The following is a 22,682-nucleotide window of genomic DNA, read 5'->3' on the forward strand; positions in this document are numbered from 1 at the left end:
CCTTATATGAAATGTAACTCAGTAAAATTGTTAGTTGTTGCGTTTTTATATTTTTGTTCAGTATATGTACAGTGCATTCAGAAAGTATTCGGACCCCTTTTTCCACATTTTGTTACGTTACAGCCTTATTCTAGAATGGATTACATTTTGTTTTCCCCCTCATCAATCTACACACAATACCCCATAATGACAAAGTAAAAACAGGTTTTTAGAAATTTGTGCAAATGTATAAAAAATAAACTATCACACTTACATAAGTATTCAGAACCTTTACTCAGTACTTTGTTGAAGCACCTTTGATGGCGATTACAGCCTTGAGTCTTCTTGGGTATGACACTACAAGCTTGGCACACCTGTATTTGGGGAGTTTCTTCCATTCTCTGCAGATCCCCTCAAGCTCTGTCAGGTTGGATGGGGAGTGTCCCTTCAGGTCTCTCCAGAGATGTTAGATCGGGTTCAAGTTCGGGCTCTGGCTGGGTCACTCAAGGACATTCAGAGACTTGTCCCGAAACCATGCATGCGTTGTCTTGGCTGTGTGCTTAGGGTTGTTGTCTTGTGGAGCGAAGGTTCACATTCCAAGTCTGAGGTCCTGAGCGCTCTGGAGCAGGATTTCATTAAGGATCTTTCTGTACTTTGTTCCGTTCATCTTTCCCTCAATCCTGACTAGTCTCCTAGTCCCTGCTACTGACAAACATCCCCACAACATGATGCTGCCGCCACCATGCTTCATCGTAGGGATGATGCCAGGTTTCCTCCAGACATGACGCTTGGAATTTAAACTTAATCATACCGGAGAATCTTGTTTCTCATGGTCTGAGTCCTTTTTAGGGGCCTTTTGGCAAACACCAAGCAGGCTGTTATGTGGCTTTTTACTGAGGAGTGGCTTCCATCTGGCCAACTCTACAATAAATGCCTGATTGGTGGAGTGCTGCAGAGATGGTTGTCCTTCTGGAAGGTTCTCCCATCTCCACAGAGGAACTCTGGAGCTCTGTCAGAGTGACCATCCGGTTCTTGGTCACCTCCCTGACTAAGGCCCTTCTCCCCCGATTGCTCAGTTTGTCCGAGCGGCCAGCTCTAGGAAGAGTCTCTAGGGGGGGTTCCAAACTTCTACCATTTAAGAATGATGGAGGCCACTGTGTTCTTGGGGACCTTCAATGCTGCAGAAATGTTTTGGTACCCTTCCTCTGATCTGTGCCTCGACACAATGCTGTCTCGGAGCTCTACGTACAATTCCTTTGACCTCATGGCTTGGTTTTTGATATGACATGCACTGTCAACTGTGGGGCCTTATATAGACAGATGTGTACCTTTCTAAATCATGTCCAATCAATTAAATTTACCAAAGGTGGACTCCAAGTTGTAGAAACGTCTCAAGGATGATCAATGGAAACAGGATGCACCTGAGCTCAGTTTCGAGTCTCATAGGGTCTGAATACTTATGTAAATAAGATATTTCTGTTTTTTATTTGTAATAAATGTGCATATTTCTGAACCTGTTCACTTTAATTATGGAGTGTTGTATGTAGATTTAGTTTTTTTTTTTTATATATATAATTGTATAATAAGGCTGTAATGTAACAAAATGTGAAAGTCAAGGGGTCTGAATGCACTGTATGTATGGAGTGAGTCAGTCCCTCTCCATTTTGTATTTTCCCCTCCATATGTATTCGATAGGACAGTGACTGACATGAAAGGAAGGAGAGGGTTTGCTACAATAGCAGTGGGTTGGATTCGAAACCACACTCGCACAGGTACATGTATTCTGGAGGCACCAGTTTAGACCACTAGATCACCCCAGGCCCACAAAGACCCATAAATTATTATACTGTATGTAGTAATTCTGTGCCCAGAGCACGGTGTTTAACAATGTTTTTTAGTTTTTTTTCTGTTGCTCTGCAGGGCACCATCTCAGAGACTACCGGAACATTCCTTTACTTGGTCAATCTGACCACCCTACTCTTTTTCCCATCAGCCACTGTGCTCATGCTGACCTCCATTACCCCAGGTGAGATGGCCTGATCATGATCTCACACACACACTTACACTGCATGGCCATATAAATAGGCCTAATGTTTATCTGTGAGTAACAGTATATCTACTCCTTGACCTTATCAAAAATACTAAATGCCCCTCAGAGGATTTGTCCACTTCTAAAATAGTGTTGTAGTATTGTAAAGCTTGATAATATCTATTTTGTCTTGTGCAGTGGGTGGAGCCTTTGCCCTGTGTGTGTATACCATCCTCTTCATGAAGTTGTACTCGTATAAGGATGTGAACATGTGGTGCAGAGAGATTAGGCATACCAAAGCCCGCACCCTGACCCGCTCCCATTCATGTGAGTACTCCTGACCAGGTGTTTCTTCACACTTCTGTTTGTGTGTGCCTGCGTGTATAATCGAATGAGGAAAGTACAAATGGCAAATGGTACGAACAAAGTATACTGAACAAAAATATAAACACAATATGTAAAGAGTTGGTTTCATGAGCTGAACTAAAATATCCATATTTAGAAAAAGCTTTTCTCTCATTCTGTGCACAGATTTGTTTACATCCCTGTTAGTGAGCATTTCTCCATTTCCAAGATAATCCATCCACCTGACAGTTGTGGCATATCAAGAAGCTGATCTAACAGCATGATCATTACACAGGTGCACCTTGTGCTGGGTACAATAAAAGGCCACTCTAAAATGTGCAGTTGTGTCACACAACACAATGCCACAGATGTCTGAAGTTTTGAGGGAGCGTGCAATTGGCATGCTGACTGCAGGAATGTCCACCAGAGCTGTTGCCAGAGAATGTAATATTAATTTCTCTACCATAAGCCGCCTCAATGTAATTTTATCGAATTTGGCAGTACTTCCAACCGGCCACACAACCATAAACCGTATGTAACCACACCAGCCCAGGACCTCCACATCCGGCTCGTCTGAGACCAGCCACCCGGACAGCTTATGAAACTGTGGGTTTGCACAACCAAAGAATATCTGCACAAACTGTCAGAAACCGTCTCAGGAAAATTCATCTGCGTGCTCGTCGTCCTCACCAGGTTTTAACTGCAGCCTAATGAATTTATTTCAATTGACAGATTTTCCTTATGAACTGTAATTCAGTGAAATCTTTGAAATTGTTGCATGTTGTGATTTATTTATTTTTTTTATATATTTTTGTTCAGTGTACCAATGGCAGCAACTAAAATAAAGTGCTAAGGCTGCCATCTTTGTACACCCTCCTGAGAAAAATATCAACATTGTCCATCCTGGTTGATTGTATTTGATCTTTTCTCCAGTGCTGGTGTAATAATGTCAACTGGTTAGCATCTTCAAATTAGCCCTCTCAGTAACACAGATGCTGCCCGAGATCTGATTGGCTGTCCTAATTACTTTGACCTCCCCAAAAATGCGTGTGACGTGAGAAATATACGGTTATTTAATGAGCTGTATGACCCATTGCTGTATGAGTAACTTCTGTGACCTGTCTTTGGCTGGGCTGTTTACTGCGAAAAGCTTTCAGCGTTTGTTTAAATATGTATCTTTTGCCCCCTGAATAAATACGAACACACGCACACACATGATTAAATGCACCCTTGTGCGGCAATGTCCCACTTTCTGAAACGTTACTGTGCTGCCATCTCCATCTACTGGTTGTTTAGAAGTACTGATGTCAGAAATAATCTGTTTTGTACATCCATACGTTTTGTGTACCCATAGGTCCATCAGTCGCCCAGTCAAATGGGTCAGCTGTACATACTCATGTGTCCTACCCTGGGAATCTCACACACAGAGGTCAGAACAGAAAGAGATATTGAACATAATGAGCATGACTAGTAGCTGTTTACAATTAAGTTAAATTAAATCCATACAGATTATACATTTCTGCATACAAAATTCTTATTTCAAAAGATGTACAATGAATTAATTACTTGAATGTTTTTTATTTTTACTGTCCACCCTCCATAGATATATATTACTTTGTGTTTGCCCCAACTCTCTGCTATGAGCTGAACTTCCCCCGGTCACCACGGATACGCAAGAGCTTCCTGCTCAGGAGACTCTTTGAGATGGTGAGGTCAAAGATCACATAAGGAAAATGGAGAGACCTGGGAATGTGCAATTTGCGTGCACCCTAAATAATATACACTACTGTCATGACAACATACTGTATATGTAAATGCATTTTAAAATCTAAAAGTGATCCGAAATCTTTTCCAGCTTTTCTTCATACAGTTACTGATTGGATTGGTACAACAGGTATGTTCATTATTATTACCTTGGTTAGTATTTGGTTTATTTTCACTCATCAAATGAGTATATTTTGATTAATGTGTGGCTTTATTATCAAGTAACAAGATAGTTAGAGTCAGCTAAATGACGTTGCAAGAGCAGCAGCAGCGATATTGCGACGCAAGACTTCGCTCTCACACAGTAACAGCATCTGCACATATGCATGGGTTTGCTTCACGCTCTTACGTGGTAGCCACGGGACCAAATCAGAGAAGTTGAGCCTCACGCTCCAACTCTTAGCTGTTGCGGATATTGACCAACTATACTTTTTACTTTGTACATCTGCATCATATCGCTGAGTCTACCTTAACCATGTCTCACAAAAACCTTTAACCATGTTTCTTTCAGTGGATGGTGCCGACTATTCAGAACTCCATGAAACCATTCCAGGTAAATATTAACGTTCTCCGTCTGTTAGACTTTTGTCTATTGGACTTCTCCATTTCTCTGTGCTTAAGGGTGATTTTGTTTCATGTACCCCCCCCCCCCCCCCCCCCATGGCAGGATATGGACTTTTCCAGAATGATAGAGCGCATGCTGAAACTGGCTGTGAGTGCAAATAAAGACATTACCTAAATCCATGTCACTATACAAACCTAACACTTAATCCATTTAATCTCTATCATGTTTCACATTTGTCATATTTTCCCATTGAAAAGATGTTGGTTCACCATACATGCGTCATGAGCCATTTTCCCAGACAAAGCCTAGTCCAGGACTGAAAATACTTTCTCAATATACATTGAGTGTACAAAACATTATGAACACCTGCTTTTTCCATCATACTGTCCAGGTGAAGGCTATGATCCCTTATTGATGTCACATGTTAAATCTACTTCAATCAGTGTAGAAGAAGGGGAGGAGATTAGTTTAAAAAAGTATCTTGAGACATGAGCTGTGTTCGAATACTCCTACTAACCACACTAACCGTACGATTTGTGATGTGAACTGAGTATATTGTATGCTTATTGGGCATAGTATAGATAGTTAGTATGCCAGAAGTTTCTGGATGTTGTACTAAATTCTCCAAAATACGAAGGCAGCATTCCAAACACGAGACACACCCTCACCCCTCAAATTAAGTGGACACTTCTTCTGATGACGTCTGAGTATACACTTGCAGGGCGACGGAGGGATTTTTTTTGGACCGCCCTTGCCCGGAAATTTGTCACTCGGTCATCCCGCGATGGTTGTTTTCAGCCACCGGTAGCTTTTTGGTTGCTTTTATATGCACTACTGTCAGTTATGATAGCATGTCTACTTATATTAATTATATAATTATTTATATACACCTACTGTATGATTGCAAATTTAATGAGCTAACTAACATTAGCCTGCCTAGCTGGAACATCTGAAGAAGGAAAATGTTTTATTTATACAATTTTCAAAAGCTAACCAAACATTACTTTTACGAAGTGTTTGTGCCGTCATGTGCATTAATACCACCATTTTTATAACTTATTTACATTCATTTTTACTTATACTTGTATGTTAACTTCTCCATATTGATGTTGAGGGCTGCGTTTCAGTCATAAAAGACACACCCTCGTCCACTTAACCTTGTCTTATGCCCTTGGGGGAATCCCCGCGGCCATATTTGTCATAGGTCCAAATTATTAGCCAAGCAAGGGAAGTTTGCAACGTAAGCCCCTCTGCCCTTGTTTGTGAGTGTACAATTATGTTCACTTCAGGGCCTGAAACAGCCCATAATTAAATTTGTGATGATAAAAATGAATGTATTAAGTTAGAAATTGTGCTACTAATGCACACACGTTTCGTAAAAGTAATGTTTTTGTTTGATTAGCTTTTGGAAATTGTAGAAATAAAACATTTTCCTTCAGAAGTAGCTAGGCAGACTAATGTTAGTTATCTAATTAATTTGCTAGCTATCATACAGCAGGCATATTAATAGTTCATATTTTTTTATTTAACCAGGTAGGCTAGTTGAGAACAAGTTCTCATTTACAACTGCGACCTGGCCAAGATAAAGCAAAGCAGTGCGACACAAACAACAACACAGAGTTACACATGGAATAAACAAGCATACAGTCAATAACACTATAGAGAAAAAAAGTCTATATACAGTGTGTGCAAATGGCATGAGGAGGTAAGGCAATAGTAGCGAAGTAATTACAGTTCAGCAAATTAACACTGGAGTGATAGATGAGCAGATGATGATGTGCAAGTAGAAATACTGGTGTGCAAAAGAGCAGAAAAGTAAATAAAAACAGTGTGGGGATGAGGTATGTAGATTGGGTGGGCTATTTACAGATGGGCTATGTACAGCTGCAGCGATCGGTTGGTTAGCTGCTCAGATAGCTGATGTTTAAAGTTAGTGAGGGAAATATAAGTCTCCAGCTTCAGCGAATTTTTTATTTTTTTTTGCAATTCGTTCCAGTCATTGGCAGCAGAGAACTGGAAGGAAAGGCGGCCAAAGGAGGTGTTGGCTTTGGGGATGACCAGCGACATATACCTGCAGGAGCGCATGCTACGGGTGGGTGTTGTTATCGTGACCAGTGAGCTGAGATAAGGCGGAGCTTTACCTAGCATAGACTTATAGATGACCTGGAGCCAGTGGGTCTGGCGACAAATATGTAGGGAGGGCCAGTCGACTAGAGCGTACAGGTCGCAGTGGTGGGTGGTATAAAGGGCTTTGGTGACAAAATGGATGGCACTGTGATAGACTGCATCCAGTTTGCTGAGTAGAGTATTGGAAGCTATTTTGTAAATGACATCGGATGGTAGGATAGTCAGTTTTATGAGGGTATGTTTGGTGGTGTGAGTGAAGGAGGCTTTGTTGCGAAATACGAAGCCGATTCTAGATTTCATTTTGGATTGGAGATGTTTAATGAGTCTGGAAGGAGAGTTTACAGTCTAGCCAGACACCTAGGTATGTGTAGTTGTCCACATATTCTAAGTCAGAACCGACCAGAGTAGTGATGCTAGTCGGGCGGGCGGATGGGTGCAGGCAGCTGAACGGTTGAAAAGCATGCATTTGGTTTTACTAGCGTTTAAGAGCAGTTGGGGGCCACGGAAGGAGTGTTGTATGGCATAGAAGCTAGTTTGGAGGTTAGTTAACACAGTGTCCAAAGAAGGGCCAGATGTATACAGAATGGTGTCGTCTGCATAGAGGTGGATCAGGGAATCACCCGCAGCGACATCGTTGATATATAGAGAAAAGAGTCGGCCGAGAATTGAACCCTGTGGTAAGTATAAAGTGTAAGTATAAATGTAAGTAGACATGCAATCATAATTGACTGTAGAGCATATAAAGCAACCACAAGCTACTGGTTGTTGAAAACGCTTATCACGGGATTGACGAATTTCTGGTCAAGGGCTGTCCATTTAAAATTAATTCCTTCCTCTTAATTACACTGCTAGTGTAAACTCGTTATGACACGTCATCAGAAGTGTCCACATAATTTGAGTGCTGAGGGTGTTTGGAATGCAGCCAAGGTTTTACGTTTTGGCGGACTTTTCTTAGCGGATGTACGTACAATCATCGGAATTTAATTATGGGGGGGTTTCAGGCCCCGAAGTGAACATAATTGTACACGGGCACACTCGATCAAAAACAACGGCTGAGGGGCTTATGTTGCGAACTTCCCTTGCTTGGCTAATCGTTTTGGACCGACGGTCATCGCGGGGATTCCCACAAGGGCATAAAGCGAGGGTTGTAGACGAGGGTGTGTCGAACTTGAGTTTTAAACGCTAATGCAGTTCTTCAGAAAATGGGCGTGGCTTCACGCTTTCTGAGTTGATGAAAATTGCGGAAAATATTCAGCTAAAGTCCGACGAGCGGACACATTCATTGCTTCAACTATGACAAATGTTTAAAAAATGCTGAGCAATTTAATAAAGTAATGACTTTTCGAATACATTACGGTACACGTTATGTTGGGTGACAATGTGTTAGCTAGGCTATCCTTACGAACCGCAAAGCAGTTCAGCAGTATTTGTATTTATTATGGATCCCCATCATAATTTTGCCACACTAAGGCAGTATGTACCGGTATGTTAGCTAGTTACAGAATGTTAATTGGCTACTAATACATCTAACTTGCCAGGCAGTATATTAACTATAGTATCTACCCACCCAAAGTTTGACTTGATTATTCAGATAATTCTTAGCTAAGTGGTATAGTTGTGCGTTTCAATGGGCATTGTTCATTCTGGCAATCTAACGTTTAGGATGGGTTTCTGTATAGCACTTTGTGACTGATGTAAAAAGGGCTTTATAAATACATTTGAGTCTGATTTCAGAGCAATCTCGCGCAGAATAACTAACTGATGAATTTACCAATGCTCAACACCAATTGAATATGGCTGGTGTCAGTAAAGGTCTGCAAACAATGCGTAGGTAAATTGTTGCCAGCAGCATAGTTAGTCACCAACGCTCAGGATAACATGAAAACAGCCTAACCAGCTCTGCTAGGGCGAGGAAAATGGTCAGTGAGGCGTTCTCTCATTTGTGTCTGGAAGTAGCTAGCCAACGTTAGGTTGGGTGCTTAAATGCTTGGATCAACCCTACTCCTCCGCCAGAACTTGTGCTCTCAACGCTCCAAGAGCGAAACGCTCGCACAAGCTGATAGCTCTGGATTTACGAGCGCACCCTGGCACTCCAGATTGAATTTACAATTACACCCGAAATTGTCAATTGTTTAGCTAGACAGTTGTTATGCTAACAAGCTAGCAAGAGGTTGCATAGCAACAGCAACTTTCCGTAGACATGCGAAGCTCTAGTAAGCGCAACTGAAACGATCGTTTGTTTACAGTATACTAAAATAAACGAATGGTAAGTATTGTGTATATACTCATTAAGTATGTAGTATACAGTATGTTGGTATGGGTATTCGAACACAGCTATGGATTGTGTATGTGTGCCATTCAGAGAGTGAATGGGCAAGACAAACAATAAGTGCCTTTGAATGGGTTAGGGTAGTAGTATCCAGGTGCACTGGTTTGAGTGTGTCAAGAACTGCCACGCTGCTGGGGGTATTTTACGCTGAACAGCTTCCTATGTACAACCCAATATTAGGAAGGTGTTCCTAATGTTTTTTTTACATTCTATGTACAGCATGTGTATATACTGCATCAGAAGTGTTTCTTAGTCCAAGACCAGGCTTAATTTGTGTTTGGGAAACTGGCCCTATAACTAAAGATGTAGAGAGAGTGCATTTGGAAAGTATTCAGACCCATTCACTTTTCCCACATTTTGTTACAGCCTTATTCTAAAATTGATTAAATAGTCCTCCCCTTCAATCTACACACAATACCCCATAATAAAGGAAAAACAAGTTCAGACATTTTTCTAATATATATATATATATGAAAAAAATCACATTTAAATAAGTATTCAGACCCTTTCTTTACTCAGTACTTTGTTGCACCTTTGCTAGCAATTACAGCTTTAAGTATTATTTTGGTATGACGCTACAAGCTTGGCACACCTGTATTTGGGGAGTTTCTCCCATTCTTCCCTGCAGGTCCTCTCAAGCTCTGTCAGGTTGGATGGGGAGTGTTGCAGCACATCCATTTTCAGGTCTCCAGAGATGTTGATCAGGTTCAAGTCCGGGCTCTAGCTGGACAACTCAAGGACATTCAGAGACTTGTCCCGAAGGCACTCCTGCGTTGTCTTGGATGTGTGCTTAGGGTCGTTGTCCTGTTGGAAGGTGAACCTTCGCCCCCAGTCTGGAGCAGGTTTTCATCAAGGATCTCTGTACTTTGCTCTGTTCATTTTTCCCCTCGAGCCTGAATAGTCTCCCAGTCCCTGCTGCTAAAAAAACATCCCCACAGCATGATGCTGTCACCACCATGCTTCACCGTACAGACGGTGCAGTGGTTGGAAAAAGTACCCAATTGTCATACTTGAGTAAAGGTAAAGATGGCTTAATAGAAAATGACTAAAGTAAAAGTCATTCAGTAAAAGTCTAAAAGTATTTGGTTTTAAATATACTTAAGTATCAAAAGTAAAAGTATACATCATTTCTTACATTAAGCAAACCAGCCGGCACCATTTTCTTTTCTTTTTTACGGCTAGCTAGGGTATGCCCCTGGCTATCCATGGGGGGAAAAAACACACTCAGACATTTACAAACAATGCATTTGTGTTTGGTGAATCTGCCAGATCAGAGGCAGTAGAGATGAGCAGGAATGTTCTCTTGATAAGTGTGTGAATTGGAACATTTTCCTGTCCTGCTAAGCATTCAAAATGTAATGAGTACTTTTGGGTGTCAAGGAAAATGTATGGAGTAAAAAGTACATTATTTTCTTTAGGAATGTAGTGATGTACTTAAGTAGTATTTTACACCAATGGGATGGTGCCAGGTGTCCTCCAGATGTAACGCTTGGCATTCTCCCCCGATTGCTCAGTTTGGCAGGGCGGCCAGCTCTAGGAAGAGTCTTGGTGGTTCCAAACTTCTTCCATTTATGAATGATGGAGGCTGGGGACCTTCAATGCTGCAGAAATGTTTTGGTACCCTTCCCCTGATCTGTGCTTTGACACAATCCTGTCTCGGAGCTCTACGGACAATTCCTTCGACCTCATGGCTTGGTTTTTGATCTGACATGCACTGTCAACTGTAGAACCTTTTTATATAGACAGGTGTGTGTGCCCTTCCAAATCATACCCAATCAATTGAATTTACCACAGGTAGATTCCAATCAAGTTGTAGAAACATCTCAAGGATGATCAATGGAAACAGGATGCACCGGAGCTCAATTTCGAGTCTCCTAGGAAAGGGTCTAAATACTTATGTAAATAAGGTATTTGTAATACATTTGCTAAAATGTCTAAACCTGTTTTAGCTTTGTCATTATGGGGTATTGTGTGTAGATTGAGGATTAAAGAAAGGTTTAATCCATTTTAGAATAGGGCTGTATTGTGAAAAAGTGAAGGTCAAAATACTTTTCCGATGTCCAGACTGTCTAATGGCACAAGGCTTTCCCTCCTCTCCCCTCTACCCCAACAGGTTCCCAATCATTTAATCTGGCTCATCTTTTTCTATTGGTTTTTCCACTCTTCCATGAACTTCGTAGCTGAGCTGATGCGGTTCGGCGACAGGGAGTTTTACCAGGACTGGTGGTAAGTGGATGACGATTCCCAGTTAGCCTTGCGTTATTTGTGCAGTGATACCATGTGAAGTGTACCATCTGTTTGGATTACATGTAGTGCTAGATGTAATGGTAAAGTAGCTTAGTCAAAACTCTTCTAAATAAATGATTTTTTTACTTCAAGAATGAGGCTGCCCTGTGCCTCCTTCCCTCCATATCATGTACAGTAGTGACTAGATATTGAACTGCAACTTTGTCTCTGACCGAGTCACTTGTTGTTTTGCAGGAACTCTGAGACGGTCACTTATTTCTGGTCTAACTGGAACATTCCTGTGCACAAGTGGTGCCTCCGGTGAGTAGGAGTTGAAGAAATAAACATTGTGATTGGAACAATACCACCTCCTACAGCACTGACTTTGTGTGTGTTGTGAGTTGTATACAGTAAGTCCTGTAACCTTGTGACATTATAGCAGTTTTTAAGATGGCTATAAACAACGCTCTTGGTTATTGTCTACAGTTCCCAACTAATAAATAATTTATTTTCATCTCTTGTACTCCACAGCCACTTTTACAAGCCTCTGATGAGGAGAGGTGTGAATAAGTGGATCGCTCAAACAGCCATCTTCCTGGTCTCCGCCTTCTTTCACGAGGTTTGTGTGGGTGGCTGTGATGCCATCTAACACTCTAGGCGTGTTCGACATTGCAGCCGACTGACTGATCTACATAAATAACTACTCGGACTCCCGAGTGGTGTAGCGGTCTAAGGCACTACATCTCAGTGCAAGAGGTGTCACTACAGTCCCTGGTTCGAATCCAGGCTGTATCACATCCGGCCTTGATTGTGAGTCCCATAGGGTGGCGCACAATTGGCCCAGTGTCGTCCGGGTTTGGCCGGGGTAGACGTCACTGTAAATAAGAATTTGTTCTTAACTGACTTACCTAGTTAAAGGTTCAATATTATTTGTAGATCAGTCACAATTTACCCATGATATATATTATGGTTTTGATCCTCTCCAACATGGCCACTGACTCATAGTTTCACACTTGACTTAATCTGATGGTGTACATGTCAGTGTTTTTAAAGGCTGCATCGATTTGATAATCTTCCTCTCTTTTCAGTACTTGGTGAGCGTTCCTCTGAAAATGTTCCGACTGTGGGCGTTCATGGGCATGATGTCTCAGGTCAGAAACCCTTTTCTATAACCAAAATGTATTTTTATAATCAAACAGTGGGTTTGACAACATGGTCCTCTGTTAATGGTTATACGCACATTTTAAAGCAGGTGTTTTTAGATTTTTCAATGATTGCTACAACTTTTCTTTCAGATTCCACTCGCCTGGTTCGTCGGCCGCTTCCTGAGAGGTAACTATGGCAATGCGGCAGTCTGGATCTCGCTCATCATTGGCCAGCCCATCGCCGTACTGATGTACGTCCACGACTTCTACGTATTACATTACGTGTCACAATCATGAGCAGTTGGCCGCAAGCAGAGGAGCAATATATTATACTAAATAAGGAAAAATGTAAATGTTTATTTTGAAAAGGGAAATGTTTTATATGAAGCTCGACTGATTAGTAAGAATGTACTACAAAAAGTTATTGGCCTTCAGATGCCATTTCTCGAATGCACTGATACACTAGAGACACTTGGCTCTCGTCCTGTCATGTGCAATTGTTGTGAACCATTGCCCTGCCAAAGCTAGAGAACATTTGTATGCCTTTTCTCTGTTTCTTACTTTAATAGTCTACAACTATGAAGATCAATGCAAAAAAACTCTACAGTACCTGTCAAAGTTTTGGACACACCTACTCATTCAAGGGTTTTTCCTTTATTTTTACTATTTTCTACATTGTATAATATTAGTGAAGACATCAAAACTAATAACACATGGAATCATGTAGTAACCAAAAAAGTGTTAAACAAATCAAAATATATTTGAGATTCTTCAAAGTAGACACTTTTTGCCATTCTCTCAACCAGCTTCACCTGGAATGCTTTTCCAACAGTCTTGAAGGAGCTCCCACATATGCTGAGCACTTGTTGGCTGCTTTTCCTTCTCTCCAGTCCAACTCATCCCAAACTCTCAATTGGGTTGAGGTCAGGTGATTGTGGAGGCCAGGTCATCTGATGCAGCATTCCATTCTCCTTGGTCAAATAGCCCTTACACAGCCTGGAGGTGTGTTAGGTCATTGTCCTCTCGAAAAACAAATTATAGTCCCACTAAGCGCAAATCAGATGGGATGGTATATCGCTGCAGAATTCTGTGGTAGCAATGCTGGTTAAGTGTGCCTTGAATTCTAAATAAATCAGACGGTGTCACCAGCAAAGCACCATCACACCACCTCCTCCATGCTTCACCCAAGCAAGCCTCTTCTTATTATTGGTGTCCTTTAGTGGTTTCTTTGCAGAATTTCTTTAACTTTTAACCATGCATTCCAGGTGACTACCTCATGAAGCTGGTTGAGAGAATGCCAAGTGTGGCTACTTTGAAGAATCTCATAACATATTTCAAATATATTAACACTTTTTTTGGTTACTACGTTATTCCATAGTTTAGATGTCTTCATTATTCAACAATGTAGAAAATAAAAACCCTGAAATGAGTAGGTGTCCAAAATTTTGACTGGTACTGTACACCTATCGATATGCTGTTTGTCATGGCTTTGATTATTTCATGATCTGAGTATTAAGTTGTGTATTTCATGTGGCTGCAGTAATAACCAGTTAAATGTTTGGGTGAACTATCCCTTTCATCTGTTTGCACTAAAATGCATGGTGTTTTCCAAGAAATTAGTGCTCTTTGAATGTATCCGCTAAAGGAACATGGTCCTCGTAAAATAAGTTGGGTGTTTTATTTGCCAATAGACATCCCATTATAAGTAAATGGTGATCCAAACAGTAACACAGTATGCATTTATATTTGCACTTCAAGTATACTCGTGACAAAGGTTCATTGAACTCATCTAGTTTAGCCCACTCAACCCTTCATGGTTTCAATATGTCTATACATGCTTTTCTAAAGCAAATATCTTACTCGTGCCTGACATCTCTACATGAGCCACAAACCAAATCGAGCCTGCATTTCACTTGTTTTACTTACGCCAAAGTGCTTAGTATTTTTTTTTTCTCCGGCTTCTATTGTCATGTGTTGTAGGAAATAAATATTGCGTGACTTCAGTTTGTTTTTGTACATGTTATTTTCATTCAGGACAGTTGTAAGAAATATGCTTCTATCCTCACCAAGTTAAAACAGAATGTATGATTTTGTTAATTTACAATTTCAACCCAAGTGTGTTTGATGGGCAGGTAATAGGTATTTTTAAAGCCTCAACAAAATGTGACATTTGATAAATATTGTAATTCAACTTCAGATCTGTAATCTATTTTAAGTCCCATCTAGCAGGTGATATTTTCCCAGCACAGTCAGATTGGGTAAGTAGGTGAGGGCACGTTTTCCATGCGGCTCCTATCACTGTTTCAGAACATGGCGTGTGTTTTATGTTTCTTTCATGTTCTCTGTGCTAAGAGTTTTGTAACATTAGATACAGTACTCAACTGCTGTCACTGCACAAGTTAAATAAAATCCTGCCTGTGGAACTGGAACCTGGCTATTTGTTTTCTTGTATGTAATAACCATGAGCTTACACTGACCAGTGCTTGTCAATCATTGAGGGTTTTCTCAGAATTGCAAATGTTTATGCTAAACAAAAAACTACTGTGCATACAAAATGTTTATTGTGCAGAGAAAACAATCGCATGGTTCCAAAATACTTCAAAGCAAAAACATTACAAATGTAGACTATCTGCAAATAATATTCACATCTGGAATGGGGGAGGAGAATCGATTCAGCTGCCTTACTGCTGCAAAGAAACGTGTCGATTAGCTACAAGAACTGCAACGGATATTGTACTTTGACGGATCTTGCTCATTCTTTGAGATGCATACAAGACAGTGTTTGTATCCCAACTGGCACCCTATATAGTGCACTACTTTTGCTCTATGGGCCTTGGTCAAAAGTAGTGCACTATAAAAGGAATAGGGTGCCATTAGGGAGAAACAGTCTGAGCTGTAAGCCTATATGACAACTGGCATGGACATTATTTGTACTCACCTTTGCTTTGTTCTGTACGGGTAGATAAAGTTTGAACTCCGCAGGGAGCTCATCTTCTGAGTACAGTCTGTCAGAGAAGTACACTCTCCGTATGCGGCAGTTTGCATGGATCTGGAACAAAAACACAGGCAAGGTATTGCAATATCGTATCTTGTCCAGAACATACCCTTACTGATATTTTAAAGCGTGGGGGAGAGAACTCAATATACATTAAAATGACTAACACCAAATAGAAACATTGTAGAAATAATGGACCAACATTTCTACCATTTGACTATCAAGCTCACTAACAATCACCAAAATTAGTTTGACACCCCATTTTTAAAGTGTGTATTACAGTAACAATGAGTTCAGTATCTTATTATTCCTCCACACACATTTGATGTAAGAGCTAGCCTGGTCCCAGATCTGTGTGTGCTGTCTCGCCAACTCCTATGGTCACCAAACTTGCCATGGCAATGACCATAAGAGTCGGCAAGGCAGCACAAAGATCTGGGACCAGACTAGGTAAGAGATCCGTATATTGCATCTTGGACCATGACCCTACCCTGGTCCATGAGCCTTTCTGACTGACCTGTACGCGGAGTGTCTCGATGTAGTTGGTGCCGTAGGCCCGCCGTGTGAAGTCAGACAGGTTAAACTGGATCTGGTTCCAGCCGTCGTCCAGCCTCATGGGCATGGTACAGATGAAGGGTTTCACCCGAGTGGTGCTCTGGTAGTTACTGGCCCGGAATCGCCTCCTCACATTCTTGTCATCCAACACCTGGGATTGTATTAAAACTTTCAGGTTTCAAACTGCATACTGCCTCCAGCTCCTTGCAAAGTGGTGTGTGATGCACTAATGAAGCCTGCCTTCCATTGGCGTTTGATGCCACATTCAAAACAACTGGGAACTCTGAAATATCCAACCTCCGACTTCAGTGCGTTCTGGGAATGGGAAAAAATTAAAAAAAGCTCCGACTGGGAAAAATTGTTTTGAACGGTCATCTAACTCGGAATTCCAACTCAGGAACTTGGGCCTAGAGCTCCGACTTTCCGACCTGAAGATCACTGACATGATTTGAACTCGTATTTTTCAGAGTTCCCAGTTGTCTTGAAAGAATCACAAGATGCTTCAGCAGTAGCTCTTGCAATATCTGACATATTTTCCACTCAAAGGCGCTACAGTGGGGGAAAAAAGTATTTGATCCCCTGCTGATTTTGTACGTTTGCCCACTTACAAAGAAATGATCAGTCTATCATTTTAATAGTAGGTTTATTTGAACAGTGAGAGACAGAAGAATAACAACAACAAAAAAATCCAGAAAAACGCATGTCAAAAATGTTATAAAATGATTTGCATTTTAATGAGGGAAATAAGTATTTGACCCCTCTGCAAAACATTACTTAGTAGTTGGTGGCAAAACCCTTGTTGGCAATCACAGAGGTCAGACGTTTCTTGTAGTTGGCCACCAGGTTTGCACACATCTCAGGAGGGATTTTGTCCCACTCCTCTTTGCAGATCTTCTCCAAGTCATTAAGGTTTCGAGGCTGACATTTGGCAACTCGAACCTTCAGCTCCCTCCACAGATTTTCTATGGGATTAAGGTCTGGAGACTGGCTAGGCCACTCCAGGACCTTAATGTGCTTCTTCTTGAGCCACTCCTTTGTTGCCTTGGCCGTGTGTTTTGGGTCATTGTCATGCTGGAATACCCATCTACGACCCATTTTCAATGCCCTGGCTGAGGGAAGGAGGTTCTCACCCAAGATTTGACGGTACATGGCCCCGTCCATCGTCCCTTTGATGCGGTGAAGTTGTCCTGTCCCCTTAGCAGAAAAACACCCCCAAAGCATAATGTTTCCACCTCCATGTTTGACGGTGGAGATGGTGTTCTTGGGGTCATAGGCAGCATTCCTCCTCCTCCAAACACGGCGAGTTGAGTTGATGTCAAAGAGCTCCATTTTGGTCTCATCTGACCACAACACTTTCACCAGTTGTCCTCTGAGTCATTCAGATGTTCATTGGCAAACTTCAGACGGGCATGTATATGTATTCTTGAGCAGGGGGACCTTGCGGGCGCTGCAGGATTTCAGTCCTTCACGGCGTAGTGTGTTACCAATTGTTTTCTTGGTGACTATGGTCCCAGCTGCCTTGAGATCATTGACAAGATCCTCCCGTGTAGTTCTGGGCTGATTCCTCACCGTTCTCATGATCATTGCAACTCCACGAGGTGAGATCTTGCATGGAGCCCCAGGCCGAGGGATATTGACAGTTCTTTTTGCGAATAATCGCACCAAATGTTGTCACCTTCTCACCAAGCTGCTTGGCAATGGTCTTGTAGCCCATTCCAGCCTTGTGTAGGTCTACGATCTTGTCCCTGACATCCTTGGAGAGCTCTTTGGTCTTGGCCATGGTGGAGAGTTTGGAATCTGATTGATTGATTGCTTCTGTGGACAGGTGTATTTTTTTTTACAGGTAACAAGCTGCGGTTAGGAGCACTCCCTTTAAGAGTGTGCTCCTAATCTCAGCTCGTTACCTGTATAAAAGACGCCTGGGAGCCAGAAATCTTTCTGATTGAGAGGGGGTCAAATACTTATTTCCCTCATTAAAATGCAAATCAATTTATAACATTTTTGACATGCGTTTTTCTGGATATTTTTGTTGTTATTCTGTCTCTCACTGTTCAAATAAACCTACTATTAAAATTATAGACTGATCATTTCTTTGTAAGTGGGCAAACGTACAAAATCAGCAGGGGATCAAATACTTTTCCCCCCCCACTGTATATCTGTATGCTGTAAGCATGTGATAAATAAGATGCATACAAATATACTGTACACACCCGCCAATTTAATTCCACAAAATTATGCAAATTAATCTATAGACTGATAAGCATGACCAGTCAAATGTATTTATATCGACTGGTATTTACATCAATGAATAAGCTAAAAAATTATTATTTTGCAATGGGATTTTTTCTTATTCTCCTGGACAATTGACCAGCAGCAAATTTTATTTATGCTTTTCAAAAAAAAAATTGCATCGGACAAAAGCAGTCTATTACCGGCTAATGGAAACCTATGAAGACTTGATTAAAATAATTATAATACAATAAAGCACAGCTTTCATGATTGTACAGATGCAATGGCTCCGATTGTTGACTTGGATGATAACCTACCTGGACTTCAAAGGTGAAATACTTCTTCAAATTCTTTATGATCATAACCAAGAACGGGAGTTTGATGCCAAGTGTCTTCTTCGGGTCTGCCGGACAAGTGATGTAGGTTGTGCTGTTGAATTTAAGGACACATGGTTGGATGTAGTTGACTTTAGAAGAGATGCACAAACAGCAGACCTGCCAAAACGGGCTATGAAGATGGAACAAGCTTACCTGACATTTGTTCCCTCCACTTCAAGCACCAGCGACTGAATGTCGTTGTCTGTAATCCGCTTTATATGGCCGTTCCTGACCTGTAACAGCACAAGCAACCGTTTGTAATGGGTTAGCTAGCTTGTACTAGCTAACGTTACTACTTTTAAGAAATGTGTGTGATTATTGAATGTGAACCCAGGAAAATAAGGGAAGCCCTGGAGAACTAATGGATATCTAACCAAGCTAATAAACAAACGTTAGCTTGCTAGCTAAGCCTTGATTAAGACAGTACAATGACAATACTGTAACATTGCTGTCAAATTTGAGCTAAAACAAGACGTCCTAGTGCTAGCTAAACACGGCAGTTTGAGGAACACAAAACCAGCTAACGTTAGCAAACTAGCTTATAGGTTTCTATTGCCATTGTCATGAGTAAGCTGGTTAGTTAGATGGCTAATGTTAGTTGCTTGCTCCCTGGAGCTTAGCACCATACCAAGCCCTGCTCTTTAGCTACCTAGCTAGCAAGCCGATGTCAAATTTGCTAGTTAGCAAGCTAATTAATGCGTAGGCTTGTGTAAAGTCGTTGCTTACCTTTTTATCCCATATCTGAAGAGGTTTGCTCCCAATGCTATACAAGATAGATAGGAATCCACTTTGAAAGGTGTTTTTAAACATTTGCGCGTTTATAACACCGTCTCATCCACATCTGTTGTTACTAGTAACGTTACTTGTTGCTGATGTTACTTTAGTTTACTTGATTGATCTTTTGCCTCAACTTCAAGTTCCGTGTGGCACAAAATAATGGTCATTCGTTCCGCCTAGCCAAACGACAAAAAAGAAAAGCGTCTTACATGAAAAGGAACTTCAGAAACCCCTAAATGTTACTAGTAATAAAGTATGCCATCCAGCCCCACTGTCTATCTCCAGCAATATGAACAATGCCCTTGTTCGCTGTCTCCCCTTCTGCTATTTTTGAGTTGCTATGAAACGCAAGGCGTTTCACTTAGGACTTAATTGTTGACGCATATCAGTTACCATGGTAACACAAAGCTTTGGCGGGGATAACTGATGATGGTTTGCATCATTGTAACCTTATAATATAGCTCAATGACTGTATCACCATGCCAATTTCTACAAAGATTATTGCAACATTGTAACACCGTGTCACCCCCCCCAACAAAAAATTATTGCAACCTCTGAATAATGCTTATTGTTTTTTTTATTAGCCATGAAATAAAACAAATGATGTATTCTTCTAATCACAGGTGAAGGTTAAGTATGTGTTCTACTAACACAGACACAGGATGAGGATGAGGATGGAGGAGGAACAGTAAACTACCAAAAGGAGTTTACTAAAGCGCGTAGGCCTATCAGAGCTCTATGGTCATAATCATCATGTTTAGCCTACAAAATAGAGGGAAAAGTGGGGGTCTTGGCTAGTCTACAGACGAATCCAAGGTAACAAGAGCACAAAGGCGGAGTTATAAAAGTTTAACTAGTGGTGGATAGGGGCGGTGGATTTTCCCATGTTGGAGTTAACGGAATGCTGGTTATTCTACCTCATACAAAGACGGGGAAACTTGAAGCACACATTCTACAATCAGAATGCTAATTTCGAATTACACCTGCCACGAGGACATAGCTTTTAGCCACGCGCAATAAGAAAAAACAATATTCTCATTAGATGTACTAGTGTAAATTGGGCATTTAAAAAACGAATGGTAGCCTATGTAAAAGATGTCTGAGACATGTTCAGTCAACTCTGGGTCCAGCCAGCGACTCTTGCAGCTGTCTCTGAAGGGTGAATGGATTGCGCTCGAGCAGACAATCAAAGGGTTGGACAAGGAAGACCCAGAACTAACCGTAATCGATGAGGTAAATGGTTGTGGTTGTTTTTTAATCTAAACTGGGTTTTTTACCGGTTTATTATCATGATGTGCATCTGTATGATATGTAATGAAGGGTGGGACTTCGGTAAAGTCAATAAATACATACAATTAGCTTAAGGTTAATCAAATATATTTGGGCTATTAATTTATATATATATTTATAGCCTACACATATTTGTGGGCTATAAAGAAAGATAGGATTATTAGTATCTTAAAACCAGCATAATTTGCCAACATAATTTTGGGGGGGAAAAAATACATGCAACATTTTTATTTCAAGCATATCAAATAATTTATTTGAATTATGAAATGTTGGTGGATAGCTATTTGATACTATTGAGTCAGCTAATGAGATAGATATGGTTGATTCTTCTCTTTTCCAGGAGTCTGGCTTGAGTCTCCTGATGATTGCAGTGAGGGAGAACCGCCTGTCTACAGTAGACAGACTACTGGAGTTAGGAGGCAGCCCTAGTGAAAGGACAAAGGTAAGAAATTACTCAAACTGGAAAGTGTTAATGATGATGAGGATGATGATGGACTGATCCAAGGGCAGCAGTCGGATTGTTTCCGACTGCTGTAAGCATATACCATAACGATGATGGACTGATCCAAGGGCAGCAATTCGACTGCTGTAAGCATATACCGTAACACCGTGATAAACTCATTGTAAAATTACATTGCAGGATGACTCCCAAGTCTATTTCCAGGCTACATATTAAGAAACAACTATGTAAGTATGCACCACTATTCTCATTCTAACTGGACACGAGGGTAGTGCAAAGGACTAGTGGGTAATGGGGTAGATCATAGGAATAGAATTGGTGGTATTGCTATTAGAACTCTGTGGGGTAGATCAGGGTTGCTTCTGAGCTAAAGGTTGTTGGCAGAGGAGTGGGCGTACTGGCGGCACTGACCTTTACAGTAGAGACACTCACTAGGCATCTCTTCTGGGTCCTATTCTATTGCATTTATGACCCAGCTGGGCACAGCGAGTCACAATCAAAACAACACAATGATGAGAATGACAAAACAATAATTTGGTGTGCTATATCTCCTCATGAATAGCCAAACTTTTGGAAAATTACATTTTTTCACACATTTTATTTTTGTGGTGGAACAGGGATAGTAGGAACCTCCAGAATGTGTGATATAATATCTGAAGCCTCCCTTATTAAATGGATAACGCACACTGCCATAAAGTGGTGACATAACTAGACAGACTAATCATTTCAGTAGGTGTTTTTCTCCCCATGTTCACTATAAAATAAATGATGTCACGTGTACAGCAGCTGTGATAGGCAGTAAAAATCTATGAAATCTTGAGCATTGAAGCAGATTGAGCACAAAAGCAGTTGAATATCTAAAAATACCGTAGGCCTACTGACAGTGGGAATTGTTCCTTTATTGGGTGACATTTTTTAAAGCTTGTTTAGGAAAGTAGACTGCCCTTCCCACAGCGTCCACATACAATACTGCTTTATATGGCAATATTAACTCTTTGGAATTAGGATGATGTAGGCTACACAATTTTGTTGTTTATTTAAAGCTTTTATTTTAAGCATCCTGTTGACTTTTTCCCAAAGACAAAATGGGTTTTTCTGCTGATTACTTAGCCTGATTACAGATTTGTCTGCCGTCTTGTCAACTCCTATGGTAAACACCATAGACAGATCTGGGATCAGGCTGAGTAATCAGCAGAAAAACACATTCTTTCTTGTGGGAAAAAGTAAACATGATGATTTTATCAGGTTTTTTTTTTTTTTAAAGAGCATTTTGTTCATGCGGTCTTGTCAACTCCTATGGTAAACAGCATAGACAGATCTGGGATCAGGCTGAGTAATCAGCAGAAAAACACATTCTTGTGGGAAAAAGTAAACATGATGCTTTTATTAGGTTATTTGTTTTTTTAAAGAACATTTGGTTTATCCTCTTGCCGATTCCTTAGGTAAATAGCGCAGACAGATCTGGGATCAGGCTAAGACTGACTGATGCC

At 40.9% G+C, this 22,682-nt stretch overlaps 3 protein-coding genes across 4 annotated transcripts in view; 2 read left to right on the forward strand and 1 right to left on the reverse strand.

Moving 5' to 3' along the window:
• The window catches only part of dgat1a (diacylglycerol O-acyltransferase 1a), a 28,060-nt gene extending 15,214 nt beyond the window's left edge, over window positions 1-12,846 (forward strand). The window contains exons 6-17 of the mRNA XM_029734877.1: window positions 1,900-2,005; window positions 2,207-2,335; window positions 3,708-3,782; window positions 3,957-4,060; window positions 4,209-4,247; window positions 4,629-4,670; window positions 4,785-4,829; window positions 11,252-11,364; window positions 11,620-11,685; window positions 11,896-11,983; window positions 12,453-12,515; window positions 12,660-12,846. Coding sequence (XP_029590737.1) covers window positions 1,900-2,005; window positions 2,207-2,335; window positions 3,708-3,782; window positions 3,957-4,060; window positions 4,209-4,247; window positions 4,629-4,670; window positions 4,785-4,829; window positions 11,252-11,364; window positions 11,620-11,685; window positions 11,896-11,983; window positions 12,453-12,515; window positions 12,660-12,806 — 1,017 coding nt within the window. The 3' untranslated portion in view covers window positions 12,807-12,846. The remainder of the gene's footprint in view (window positions 1-1,899; window positions 2,006-2,206; window positions 2,336-3,707; window positions 3,783-3,956; window positions 4,061-4,208; window positions 4,248-4,628; window positions 4,671-4,784; window positions 4,830-11,251; window positions 11,365-11,619; window positions 11,686-11,895; window positions 11,984-12,452; window positions 12,516-12,659) is intronic.
• Window positions 12,847-15,048: 2,202 nt separating this feature from the next.
• On the reverse strand, window positions 15,049-19,743 carry LOC115175575 (cilia- and flagella-associated protein 20). Of its 2 annotated transcripts, none has more exons than XM_029734882.1 (6): window positions 19,392-19,743; window positions 18,819-18,898; window positions 18,606-18,717; window positions 16,022-16,210; window positions 15,448-15,558; window positions 15,049-15,193 (listed from the first exon to the last, which is right to left on the reverse strand). In XM_029734882.1, the coding sequence occupies exons 1-6, from the start codon at window positions 19,473-19,475 to the stop codon at window positions 15,191-15,193; spliced, it is 579 nt and encodes a 192-aa protein (XP_029590742.1). In that variant the 5' UTR covers window positions 19,476-19,743; the 3' UTR covers window positions 15,049-15,190. The 2 variants fall into 2 exon arrangements, with proteins under 2 accessions (XP_029590742.1, XP_029590741.1); XM_029734881.1 differs by having other exon boundaries at window positions 15,049-15,196; window positions 19,392-19,739.
• Window positions 19,744-20,230: 487 nt separating this feature from the next.
• trpn1 (transient receptor potential cation channel, subfamily N, member 1) overlaps window positions 20,231-22,682 on the forward strand; it is a 45,032-nt gene continuing 42,580 nt past the window's right edge. Inside the window, exons 1-2 of the mRNA XM_029734880.1 lie at window positions 20,231-20,675; window positions 21,073-21,174. Of these exons, the coding sequence (XP_029590740.1) occupies window positions 20,538-20,675; window positions 21,073-21,174 (240 nt within the window). The 5' untranslated portion in view covers window positions 20,231-20,537. The remainder of the gene's footprint in view (window positions 20,676-21,072; window positions 21,175-22,682) is intronic.

Source organism: Salmo trutta, chromosome 36 (assembly GCF_901001165.1).
Source record: "Salmo trutta chromosome 36, fSalTru1.1, whole genome shotgun sequence".
Classification (NCBI taxonomy): Eukaryota; Metazoa; Chordata; class Actinopteri; order Salmoniformes; family Salmonidae; genus Salmo; species Salmo trutta.